Source organism: Equus quagga, chromosome 6 (genome assembly GCF_021613505.1).
Source record: "Equus quagga isolate Etosha38 chromosome 6, UCLA_HA_Equagga_1.0, whole genome shotgun sequence".
Lineage (NCBI taxonomy): Eukaryota > Metazoa > Chordata > Mammalia > Perissodactyla > Equidae > Equus > Equus quagga.
In genome coordinates, this window is record NC_060272.1 from 76,494,371 (window position 1) to 76,508,430 (window position 14,060).

The 14,060-nt window shown below is 39.1% G+C and overlaps 1 protein-coding gene across 1 annotated transcript in view; it reads right to left on the minus strand.

Annotated features, from left to right (window-relative positions):
• ATP8A2 (ATPase phospholipid transporting 8A2) overlaps window positions 1-14,060 on the minus strand; it is a 589,227-nt gene that overhangs the window by 289,082 nt on the left and 286,085 nt on the right. The window contains exon 25 of the mRNA XM_046664988.1: window positions 9,428-9,600. Coding sequence (XP_046520944.1) covers window positions 9,428-9,600 — 173 coding nt within the window. The remainder of the gene's footprint in view (window positions 1-9,427; window positions 9,601-14,060) is intronic.

The window sequence follows — 14,060 nt, forward strand, 5'->3', positions numbered from 1 at the left end:
TAAGGCAAGACTTGGGGGCATAAATATTCATGATATATCCCACATGTTTCATTAAGCTCTATTCTTGATTTTTTTTTCTCGTTGGTTTTTCTAGTAGGAAAGATGCCAAATATTATGAGTTTCTACTTCAACATTTTGTACCACAGTTTGACCTCACATCACTCTGTTTCATTTGGCAAGCAGTGTTGTCAACAGTGACATGCACCAATGAAGGAATCATTCATGACAAGGGAGAGAGGAAGAAACTCAGGAAAAAACTTGAAAAGTGATGTGTCTGTGAGCTCTTCTGACATCTCACATGGGTCCCAGCGTGTTGAAAGCAGCAGAGCAAATGGGTGGGAGATCACACAGACCCTATTACCATGATCCTTAGAAGACTGCTAGAAGAGGAAAGGGCCTTGTTACCGCCACTGCCCATTTTGTATCTGAGCTTCTGTACAGATGCACTAGTGTGAAAGTCCTCAACCAAAGGGAACTTCCACCACGGAAACCACTTCTCAGAACGGTTCAGAACGACAGTTCTACTATATAAGAAAAGCAATATGATAACATCAATTTTACAACCAAAAAAAATTTCCTAGGAGATGTGTTCTTTATTGTACAGCATGTTATTATATACCAAACTCTATTATTAAATGCCCCCTGGTAGAGATTTCTGTCATGTTATCATGCCATAAGTGACATCTTTTAATGTGGATTATTTATAGATTTTCTTAAAGAAGAGTTTCCTGTATTCTTAATCTTATACTAAAATATTTGCCCACATTTTATCACATGTACCATACCTCCATACCAAATTATTTTGCTAGTTCAAGACATAAGCAACAAAGTTGACAGATTAATTTATTTTTCTACTTCTTACCTGAAGGAGTTATATATAAATAGTGATAATACATAACTTTTAGCTGGAGGAGAATCAAAAATATCAGAAATCTCTAAAAGTCAACAGTTGATCTTATAGAGTGATTGGTATAAATTATTTCCTGCAATAGTTATTCAAGATGAAAAATAGTCCATCATTTCTAAACATGTCATCATCAAAATTAGCTTTGATTTCAAAAAGTTTAATAAGAGCTTTTTGCTTCTAAGCTAGAAATAATTACTTAGAAAGGGATTCCTGTTTCTACTTTGGATTAATACTCCAAAGTCTCCAAATACGCCAGTCTCTACAGCAGTTAACATCAGCTAGTTTGTATGCAGCAAAAAATCTACAACAATCTAATTTTCATTCTAGAGAAATACTGGTAAAACCTATGGGTGGAAAAACATTTTTTTAAACTTTGGACTTTTGGAAATTGTTTGTTTTCTACATGATTCTGAGGAACCATTACATCTGGACACACTCATCTTCAGCAGAGTAACAATGAGGCCAGTTATGACCCAATAAAATTGCCGCAATCATTCAAATAATAGCATTCATTTTAGAGCTAGGCGATAAAAACAACCTGTCTAAAAAGGAATTCTGCCTTAATTGCATTTAATCAACAAATGGCCAAACATATACTAAGCCATAATACAAACAACCCAAGGATAGGCTTACAACCTGGACAAGTTAATAATGCTCTCTGGAATAAAATGTCAAAGGAGGAAGTTGACTTTATAACTAAACATGTATGATGCTAAGAAATCACATCATGAAAGAAACTAAAGAAAAGCTTTATTTTTGCAAGTGTATGACTGGATCTCTACCAGTAAAGACGCCAACCAAAACACAATTGGTGGTACAATTCTAATTAGTGTGTCTCAACCCTGTTTTGATATAATTCTTGTGTGTGGTTCCCAGGCTGAAAGATACCACACACAAAATGCATAATGTTCTGAGGTTTCTTATTATCCATCATGCCTCATTAATGTAAAAAGCTCAGCTGGAGTGGAGACCAAATTAAAAGAGCTGGGTTTTTTCTACACTGAGTAGTCTAATGGTAGGACAGATGGACAGTTTTCTGGATTCAGGCTAAGTGAGTCATAGGCTTAAGACAGTCCAGAAAATGGATATAAGCCTGAGCCAGCTATGGGAATGATGCACTGTCAGTGTGTAAAAATGTTGTATTGACTTCTTCTTAGATTCTGCTCTTGTATGTATCCTGCCACAAAATCTCTCAACTGCTCCTCTTCCTAGTAAGGGTAACAAACCCCAGGCTATGCTGACTAAACAGAGAGGAACACAACTGTCCCCACCGCGAGAGAGCTGCAGACCACATCGCTCTCACTCTAAGTCAGATAACTTCACTTTCTCAGGGGAAGGGCACAAACTTTTTTGCAAAGTTCTATGTTGCTTACTCTTGAATCCATTATTGCGTTATGGAAATCAAGTGTCTTTGCAAAGATTTAGCTATAAAAATTTTATTCATGGTGACGTTTATAATAATAATTAAACAAACTATTAACCTGAATGTCCAACAACTAGAAATATATTTAATTACTGTGTTTTCATATAACCGAACACTATTAAGCTTTTTAAAAACATATTTTACATTACTATTTGACACAGAAACTGTTTATAACTTTCTCACCTGACATAACGTGAACAGTCTAATCCTCTTCCAGTAAAAAGCATTTTAACTAAAAGAGTCATACAGTGAAACACCAGTTGCTAAGAGTGACGACCTCTAGTCAGTGGGATTGTGAAGGCTGTGTTCTTTCTTCTTGCTTATCTGTATTTCCTAATTTTTCTATAAGAAATATAAATCACTCTTATAGTAAGAAAAATAAACCCAAAACATTTTTAGAAACATTCATTTTGCCCACTCTCCCTTTTTCTCTTGACTCTATTTCTATGGTATCACAGTAGGTTTATACATGTTTATCACTGAATCTATCCTGAAAGACAGAAGTCTAAACACATCCGAGAAAATAAATGATGTCTTCTGAAATCCTTAATTTGCACATCCAGTGGAAATCCCTGCTGTGGTGTTTTCCCTCCACTCCATCTCCTGCCCAAAGACATAAAGCCATGAATCACGTCTGCTCGTGTGGCAGCACCGGGGGCCATGAGCATCACTGTTTGCTGGGCACTGTGGTGGGGCCATCAACCAACTTCCTCACAGGGGAGCCCTGATGATTCTTTCATGTCCCTTTTCCTGACAATGCACACCAACCTAACATTTCTGAATGCTCTCAAGAGGTCAGAGTCTCTCCCACCACAGCATCTGTGCCTACAAAATTTATCTCCACTTGATAAAAATAAAGAGCTTCAAAAAGAAAGGAAAAATAAGAAAACAAGAAAGATGGTAGTTTTAAGTAAAGGAAACAAAGAGAAGAGAGCAGAGAACTGTTTCTTGAACGCAATGAAAATGGTTTACACATTTTCTACATGACTTTTATCCTTCTGGAGAATGACAAATCCTACAAGACTTTATGCTAAATAGGTTTAAACAAATTCTACAGATTGAAAAATATGTTAAAAGCAAAAACTTACGTAGGAAACTGCAAGTATTAACAGTAATAAACATGCATCCGTGAATTAGCTGACATAGCCAACTACGTGATTTAAGAGCACAAGCCCTAATATTATTCAGCCCTAGGATAAATTGCTAACACTTCCATTACTGGCTGAAGTCATGGGCAAATGATGTAATTTTTTTGAGGACTTTATTTCCTCATTTATAAAAACAAAGACAACACTTATCAAAGATCAAAAAATTAAGCAAGTGTAATTTCTGACCTCAGTATAAGAATTTGCCTATCTGGTTTAGTCTCTCTAAAGGTTCAGGAGACATAAAATCATGGTTATTATGCTATAAAAGTCTCTGTGACTGAGAGGAGAGTGGTACCATCAATTGAGACAGTCAATTCAGGGAACCAGTGGAGAAGACCAGAAGGAATGGGGAGACGCACAGATGAGGGCATTGTGACTAATTCGGTTTACACATTTTGAATTTAAGGTGCCCAAAGAATGTCAGTGTGGAAAAGTCCCAGATGCAAATGGATCTACAGACGTGGAACTCAAGAAAGAGGTCATGCTAGACATGCAGGCTGGGGAAGTCATCTATTCTCAACCCTGACCATTCATTAAGATCAACCAGGGAGTTTGTCAATTCCTAGAGTTCTGATTTAATCGTCCTGGGATAGGGCCTAGGAATCAGAATCTTTTTTGTTTGCTTTCTTTCAACAAAGATTTCACTCAAATGAACGAAATATTTCATTTTTTTCATTCAACAAACATTTCATTTAAATGAATGAACTCTTTTATTCATTTGTTTATATTTTAAGGTAAAGTTGACATAACAAAATTAACCATTTTAAAGTATAACAATTCAGTGGCATTTAGTATATATATTCACAATGTTGTGCAACCATCACCTTTATCTAGTTACAAAACATTTTTATCATCCTCCCTAAGGAAATCCTGCACCATCAAGTAGTCACTCTCCACTGTTCCTTCCTCTAGCCCCTAGCAACCACTAATCTGCTTTCTGTCTGCACGAATTTGCTTATTCTGAACACTTCCTACGAATGGAATCATATAATATGCGGTCTTTTGTGACTAGCTTATTTTATCAGGTATGTTTTCGTGGTTCATACATACGGTAGCATGTATCAGTCTTTCATTCTTTATGGCTGAATAATACTCCATTGTATGAAAATGTTTATCCATTCATCTATCTGTGGACACCTGGCTTGTTTCTACCCTTGGCCACTGTGAATAGTGCTGCTGTAAATATGCACATGCAAGTATTTGCTTACCTGTTTTTAATTCTCTTGGGTATACACACAGCAGTGGAATTACTGTGTCATGGTAATTCTAGGTTTAACTTTTTGAGGAAAAAAATTTTTTACAGTTCTCCAGATTATTTAATATGAAGCTAGTGTTGAAAATCACTAATGTAGAAGACAGATAAGGCAGTAAGAATAGACGGAATGCACTAGGGAGAAGATATGGAATGGAATTAGGATAGGATCAAAGGCAAAACTTTGGAAAATTGACATTTCAAAAGCTGTTAGAAAAAGAGCCCATTAGGGAGACAGATGACTAGGGAAAAGAGAGGTGTCACAGAAACATTAGAGAATCCAAGGGGTGAACCATCACTATCAAATGCTAAGTAAGAATCAAGAAAGGAACTGAGAGTCTGTTGCCTATGATAAGATGGAGGTTACTAGAGACTTGGGGGGTGCTAACTTCACTGAGGGCCTGATTTCAAGGAGTTGGGGCATACATGAGATGCAAAGTAAAGGAGAGGCAAGTACTATAACATACTCCTATTCATTATTTGCGCTTAAAAGGCAAAGACCATGATTTGTCTATTTTCCCATGACACCTAAGAATGTACAATACAAATATCAAGCTCACAATAAAAATCTCATTGGACTAACCAGTTTATACCTCTACAAATAATGTGGCAACGTCCCTGCCAGATACAACAGTCAACTGCAACAGAACACTGACTAGTAACTGCTCTGATGACCATGTTAGGACCTTTCCGGATTTTAACTACATGGAAAATATTTGGGTACAATGTATAACTAGAAAAATTGTTTGATTCTAATCTCAGCAAAATATTCAACAAATTCTTAAGTTCTCTTCTTTCCACTGCCTAAAATAGTGCTTTAGTTTAAAAGTATTTATCCATTTTTATACAACATTCCCTAGTCTCTGAATCAATATTGATGGGAGACAATGCTTCATGATTTCACTGAAAAGTTATTTTCTGAAAAAAGTTATTTTCTTCTATTATTAGAGAAAAGGGCAACTTTTAGAACTATTACATTTTAAAGATGAAAAGTGAGAATTAAGTCAACGTTATGTTTGAACTCACATATTAGATTTAACTTAAGTTTAAATTCTCAGTAAATAGTAAGTACATCTGAAGTGTATGCCTGCTTTTCTCAAAAAAAGTCTGTGTTGATTTTTTTAATCTCAAGTGTGAGACCAGCCAATAAGCGTCTCCTACAGCAGTAAAGTAGTGCAACATCCTAGATTCTTTTTTTCAATTAGTGCTTCTATTTTGTAGACAGTAACAGTATTTAATTTGAAATTTCCTCTTTCTGTGCCAATACCAGTTTGAACTCCTTCCTGTGAAGTCTGTAAGTGTACCGCCTTATGTGACACACCAAGCGCTCTGAAAGCAGCCAAAGGAAGGGAAAAGATGTTTTCCTTGAGTACTGAGCACCTGGCAAGAAGAGAGCACGTTCCTGTTATGTCTTGAAGGTGTTCCTGGCTCACCAGAGAATCCAACGGACTCACTTTGATTTCCCTTTGAGAAGCCATGAAGTTGGAGTATGTTTACTTCGATTTATAGTTTACTAGACTTTTCTGTGTTGTTTCTTGTTGTTTCTGGTGTTGCTGCTTGTTTCTGCTCACCAACAAGTCATGGTGATGGCTCCTTGACCAGCCTGGCAGTGAGTGGAGAGTGACTTTCTCACCATGACTTCTGGCTCTGGGCGGGGCAGTCACAACTGCTAGCGCTGAGGACTTCTTGTGAAGACAGAAATCAGGGACCAGCCACTCAGCAACTTTACAACGTAGACACAAAGAGGAAACTATGAGAAAGTATTTCCTCCCATTCTTTCTATCCTTCTTGCCATTTGCAGGTCCCTAATCTAAACTGCCCAAACAGAATCCAGGAAAGGAAGTACTTAAAAAAGAAAGCTTGTTAGATATGACACCAAAACACAGGGCACAAAAGAAAAAATGGATAAATTGGACTTCAAAATCAAAATCTTCTGTGCTGCAAACAAGACCATTAAGAAAGTGAAAATACAACCTACATATGGGAGGAAATATTCGTAAATCTTGTATCTGATAAGATACTTGTATCCAGAGTATATAAAAACTACTCCAAATCAATAATTAAAAAATAACCCAATTTTAAAATGTGAAAAGGACTTGAACAGACATTTCTCTAAAGAAGATACACACATGGCCAATAAGCACATGAAAAGAAGTTCAACATCATTAACCACCAGGGAAATGCAAATCCAAACTATATATGAGATACCACTTCATACCCACAAGGCTAACCAATCAAAACAATAGATAATAACAAGTGTTGGCATGGATGTGGAGAAACTGGAACACTCACACACCACTGGCGGGAATATGAAAGGGAGTAGCCACTGTGGAAACCAGTCTGACAGTTCTTCAAAAGGTTCAACATAGAGTTGCCACTTGATCTAGCACTTCTACTCCTAGGTATATTCTCAAGAGAAATAAAAATGTGTACATATGCAAACCTGTACATGAATCTTCATAGCAGCATTGCTCATATTAGCCAAAAAGTAAAAACAATCCAAATGTTCACCAAAATGGATAAACAACCTGTGGTATATCCATACAATGGAATATTATTCAGCTATAACAAGGAAGTACCAAGACACAGTACAACGTGAATGAACCTTGAAAACATTACACTAAGTGAAAGACGTCAGTCAGAAAAAAGAATACATCTTATGTGACTGCATTCATATGAAATGTCCCAAATAGGCAAATTTAAAGACAAGAAAGCAGATTGGTGGTTTTTGGTAACGAGGGGAGTTGGGAAGCTGAAGGAGGGTGGGGATTGACTGATAATGGATAAGAGGGTTTCTTTTGGGGGTGATTAAAATATTCTAAAATTGGTTATAGTAATAGTTACAAAACTCTGTGAATATACTAAATGCCATTGAACTATATATTTTAAATGGGTGAATTGTATGGTATGTGAATTATATCTTAAAGTTGTTAAAAAAAAAAACAAAAGGAGAGGGAGGGAGCCCATGATAAAACCAGGGAGCATGATATTTAATTTCTAGATGGTCTGGTCATTCCACACTATTCCAGGTCCCTCAAGGTTGCACCAAGCTTCCTGACTTAAAGGCGAAAGAGTTCTCATTCACCGTTTCAAACACATTTGAATTTGTTCCTCACCCCATGGTCCTTCAACATTCATCCTATAACCACAGGCATAAAAGCAACACTCCCTTCCACCACAGAGGGTCCACCAGCTGCTCCAGCTCTCCTTGGCGTTGGGTGGCATGTTCCAAATTAAGAAAAGGGATCAGGACAGCAGAATAAAATGATAGAGAACTATCATTATGTGAAGACAGTTCAGGGTGCTGGGTGGGAAGGAATACTTGTGGGGAAATGAGAACAGATTCTTCGGTCTCATATAAGAACCAGTGGTGGGGGTGGGAGGTGCGGTTGGGGTGACATGAGAGAGACATCTTTCCTGATGTCAGCATAGGCGGGCTTTCCCTCAGATTTGCTGAGCATCCCAAACAGGCAGTGTCATGAGAGGTCTGCGTAGAGAGGCGTGGCAGATGCTGTCACTAGGACCTTCCAGGAAGGCATAAATCCAAGACCATCTTGTTAACATGACAACTGGTTACTCTAAATGAAGCATATTTGAACCCATAAGAGGCATTCTTCAAGGACTAATAAGGGGCCGGCCCGGGGGCGCAGCAGTTAAGTGCGCACATTCTGCTTTGGTGGCCTGGGGTTGACTGGTTCAGATCCTGGGTGTGGACATGGCACCACTTGTCAAGCCATGCTGTGGTAGGCATCCCACATATAAAAAAGTAGAGGAGGATGGGCACAGATGTGAGCTGAGGGCCAGTCTTCCTCAGCAAAAAGAGGAGGATTGGTGGTAGATGTTAGCTCAGGGCTAATCTTCCTTAAACAAAACAAAAAACAAACCAAAAAGAAAATATCAAAGACAACAATGTATAGAAAGAGTGTAACCATAAAACATAAGGGCAGGCACAGATGAGACTATTAATCCAATACTACCAACTGAGCATTTAACCATGTACCAGGTACCGTCCAAGCACAGTGCTTTCAGAAATGGAAAGCTTTCCTCTCACCTTCCAGGGCGTTTACTGTTCAACTAGGGTGGTGCCACTCATCTTTCCAGTAGTTTATTTTCTTATAATTCTGTCTGATCTTCAAATCTCTACTACATTGGATAGCCAGCAGTCAAGAGAATGTAACAATGCCCACTCTAAAAAACCTTCCCAGATTTCATGAAAAACCAACAAAGGCTTCTAGTTAGATCTTAACACAAAAATTGCTATAGCATGGACCAGACCAAAGCTCCTTGTTGACTGAAAAGAAATAGCCGCTGTACATCAGAAACAGGCATCAGAATCCCACCAGCCTTCGAAGTTGATCTCAGCTGTCCAGAACCAAAGAAGCAGGTAGGCAGTAGGTAGCACCCTTCTAACTTCCCACATGGGCTGGAGGCCGAGTTTCTCCAGTTTATCCCCCAATGTGAATGACTGGAGGTCCTGGTTCTTACTTCTTTTATCTTAGAAGACAATAAAGAAAACAAAAATGTAAAAACCACTAACTGCCTTCTGCAAAATCTGTGAACGGACAGTTAAATTCATGTTTTTGTTTCGCCTTCATTACAAAACTTTACCCCTAGAACTCCCATGCACTGACTTCCTCTGTGCTCACACTGGATGCAGACGCATGGGAGCATGAACGGCGCAGGCTGCACGGGCCTACCTGCAGCAGATGACCGCCTTACAGGAGAGCGCCAAATCTAGGAAGCTTCTCCTGACTTCGAAGGAGAGCGCGTACTTGAGAGTGTGGCCATCGATGATGAGGGCCACGTCATTTTCCTTGCCCAACAAATTTCCAAGGTCAGTGCAGTGCTGAGTAATGGCTGCCCTTGTTGCCTGAAACAAGAGTGAGGGTGGGGAGGTGGTCATATTTCTGCGTGTCTAATATATCAAAAACAAAACAGAAATCAATTAAGTTCCTTGAAATGAGAATATGCCCATTCTAATGTAAAATATACAAAAGAGCTTGTTTGGACTGCCCTCTAGGTCTGTTTTACGGGTAAAAACATCCCCATGTGGTACTTACATTTGATAATAACAATAATCTATTTTGGCTGCAGTCTACAGCTGATCTAGAGCACCCAAATTCTTCTCCATTGTAACTTTAATTGCTAAGGTTCTTGTCACCCTTTCTCTCTCCCCTCCTTTACACTACATACACCTTATTCTTGGCGCCCCTAGAACAGGAAACTCCTCATAAACAAACGTGCTTTTAGGGAAAAGATAACATTGTTGGAACTTAAGTGGCAAACATTTCTCAGTTTGCACAAGGTAATCTGTAAAGCATCCAAATGATATTAGGGGAAATAAAAATAACCCAAAATATTATTTTCTATTCTCTGCTGAGATTTTCAGATTAAACCATTTCTCTCCCTGTATCATCAGAGTAAGAAATGAATTGATCATTTTTTCTTGTTACAGAAAATAGCTAATCTGCCAATACCTTTTAAAACATTACTACCAGTCTAAATAAGTGCCTTAGGGTGATGTCTATTATCAGATGTAATTAAAGCATAAAACCATTCTCAAGATTTAAAAAAATGATGTTCTGATCTTCCCAGTGAATTTATGACTATGAATAGGCTATCTGGTTGAAATATAAGAATGCAATGTTTGGCTCATAATAAAAAATCTGGTTTAAGTTAATCAGGGAAGCAGAAAAGTCTGCCGAAATTATTCTGTCTGGACAACTGTCCTTTGGCTATTAAGTTACATTTACATGTAATTTAGCATATGATAACATAAATTACAGTCTTAAAGGAATACTTTGGATGAACAGGAATCCTTCTACGCTTAGTTAAATTGAGAATCAGCTACCATCACAAAGTGACGAAACAGGTTCTAGTGTCTTACTGCTCAGTTTTCATTCTCAACAAGCGACTTTTGACAACATCAGAAAGATGTATTTAAGGCACGATTGTGGTCTAGAGCCCTGTTCTGTGGACAGATGGCAGGAGTCTGGTCCCAGCTCTCCAGTTATTATCTCAGTGACCTTGGGAAAATACTTAACCTCTTTAAATTGCAATTTTCTCATGTGTAAAACGGAGCTAAGAATACTTACCTCATAGCACTTTTGTTATGAACAAATGAGCTAATCAATGTACCCTGCTTAGCACTGGGCTGGGCACACAGAAAGCACTCAATTAAACCCATTCTTCCTCGATTACTATTTATTCATTAAGAATTTCCTATATCAAGGAAAATGCACAATTCTGTTACTTCAGTCAGCAAATAAATATCATCATTGACCATGCTTTCTTTGTCAATGTAATAATAGAACAATTGATCAATAATGCTATAATATTAAAATTAAATTGACTTTTAGTAAAAAGAATAAAGGGGACTTTATACTCTTTATTCTTAATGAGTTGTGTAATTCTGAATCTCAAACAAAACACCTATGAAAACATTTATGTTTGCCTTGTCTGTGCAAACAGCCTGCCCTGTAGAATTTGGGTAGAGAGAAGAAAATTCTACCCACTTAGGGAAATCCCACCTTGGCAGCCTGGGTGTGTTCGCCGGGGAACTCAGACAGGTCTGGGCAATTCGGGAGGATGTGCCTGCCAGAGGTCAATGCATGGCAGAGAGAAAAACCTCCTGAGAAATATTTCACCAAAGGGATGAGGCAAGGTGTGCAGATTTGGTCCATGGACAACAGGCCGATGTTGTCTTAGAGGCATGGCCCAGGCCAGTGGCCTCCACCACAGACTTACGGAGGAAAAGCCTGGGGAATAAAAATCCCTGAAATGTGGAGACCATTACCTGTAGCTTTTTTAAGGGGGCACAGCACGAATGGAGATATAGAGGCAGTAACATTATGAAGGGTACTTCCTCTACTCGGGGTTATTTCTGGAGCATGCATGAGAATAGAGTGGACACTGACGGCTCTTCTTCAGCCAGAGGAGTGAGGAGGCCTCAAGTACTGGCAGCTGATCACCTATGGGTGCAAGAGGCTCTGGGGTATGAGCAGGGAGAATGCCACCAGAACAAGCCTGAGCACTGGGAATACGAATGGCAGAAATGTGTAGGTGAGAAAACCATGCTCCTGAGACAGCTGCAATCTCCCTTCCCCCCACAAATTGTGTAGGTGAAAGCCCTGAAATGAAGCTAAAGTTTTAACAGCGGCAGGTGGGGACCAGGAGTAGCACGTGTGGCTGCTCTTCCTGGGAGCCTCTCAGCATGTTGCAGCCCGCCGCAGCCTGGGAAACACGGGTGATACTAAGGTGAAATATTTTCAAGTTGAACCATGAAAAGTACTGTGGACTAATGTTTGTGTCCCTCCAAAGTCCGTATGCTGAAACCCTAATCCCCACGGTGACAGTATTTGGAGGTGGGGCCTTTAAGAGGTGATTAGGTCATGAGGGTGCAGCCCTCACGATGGGATTAGTGCCCATATAAGAAGACACAGGACAGCTTCTTCCCTCTCTTCCTCCTCCCCACTTCCTCCCCTAATTACCCCCTCTGGCCACAAGAGGACACAGTAGGAAGGCAGCGTCTGCAAACCAGGAAGACACTGGATCTGTCGGCACCTTCCTCCTGGACTTCCTAGGCTACCCAGTCTAGGGTATTTTTGTTCTAGCAACCTGAGCTGACTAAGACAAAAGGCAACTCCTTGAGCCCACTGGTGACGTAGCACGATTGTTGGCATAACAGATATGGAGACGAAAAGATGTGATTTCCAACCACGGCAACACCAGAGCACGTAGTCACTGCAAAAGCAACAATAACTATCATGTCTACTGTCTGGAATAACCCTTCTAATATAATGTAGTAACTGCAGTGGCAGATACATGCATAGTATGGAACGTGGGAGAAAAGCCCACCAATACATGGGGAGGGGGAGAGGGCAGGACAAGGCCTCTTGGAGGAGGGGATGCTGTGGGAGTGAATGACTACCCATTGGCCATGTTGAATTGTGCAACCTGCAAATTGTAGAAACAAGGTAGTCATGCTCTCTACTTGCAAAGAGAGCACCAAACATTACTAAGTTACATAACAGCAACAAAAGAAATTTAACATTTATATTCCATTGACTAGGCATTTTCTCATATAGTGGTAAATAGTACAGTACATTAACAAATAGTTTTCTGAAGTATAAAATAAGTTCAATTAAGCAATTACATGAGTCAAAGCTATTGCAATCAACCAACCAAGATGTAGTTATTGGAGCACCTTCTATGCATCCATGGTAATAAAAAAAAATACCAAGCATACATGCTCTATGCTGTCTATACCCCCAAAATCTTACAATACAATCAGGGTGGCAAATACACAAAATTAAAAACAAAATAATGAAACGTTAATATTCTCCTTATGGGCCGATCCTAGATATCACCACCAATATACCTTAGCCTGCTTTGGCTCATTGTTGTGTTTGTCTGGAATTACACTAAAATGTAAATTCAATGAAGGTGCAACTCCCTTTGCCACCCTCTGATCATGCTGACCCCTAGCAAGCGCTCAATAAATATGTTAACTTCATAAATGAACTGATCTAAGTCTTGATTCTAAACATTCACTGTAATATCTTTGTGAGATCATTTACAGGTCTTGGAGACATCTATTTGTCTGACATCCTTGTGGGCTGTTAAGCCTTTCTGGTACATTTTGTATTATATTTTCCTTAAAAATGATTGGTTCTTGACCCTTCTTATTCCTCATATCCTTGCCTTTTTGCCTTTAACCCTTACCGGAACCATCCTGTTCTCTCCTCACTTCATCTGCTCAGAATCACACCTTTGCCTTTGAGATTCAAACCTTTCCTACCACTAAAACCTCTCCAGATCCATCCTCCTAACTCCACCCTTGACTGGTCTCCAACCTCTACTTTGGTTTTAATTCTTATGCTTTCATTGCCCACTCAGCAATAATCTTTGATCAAACCCAGACTAGCTGGGCTCACCACACATGTGTGGCAGAATATAGGTCCCTTCTGTGCAGTTCTCAAGCAAGTCAATCGAAGGTATTACCATCACAAACAGTTCCTTATTCTCAAACGGACTATGATTCAAAAGTCTATTTGTAAGTTAGTTATTGGGCACTTAGAATCCATTTTCCCAAAGGAATGATGTTACAAATTGTGGTTGGATCCCAGGGCCTGTTAATGCCTATTTAGCCTAGTCACTAAAATTTATACTGCAGTCTCTTATTTTAATAAAGAACCAATTACTGAAAGTTACAATGGACTTAGCTGTTACGAGAGGCATAGGCAGTTAGGGCTGGAGGTTTCATTTCCAGAAAGATACGAAACATTCCAAAATCCATAATTAGAATTTGCCTTTTAGGCATAAATATTA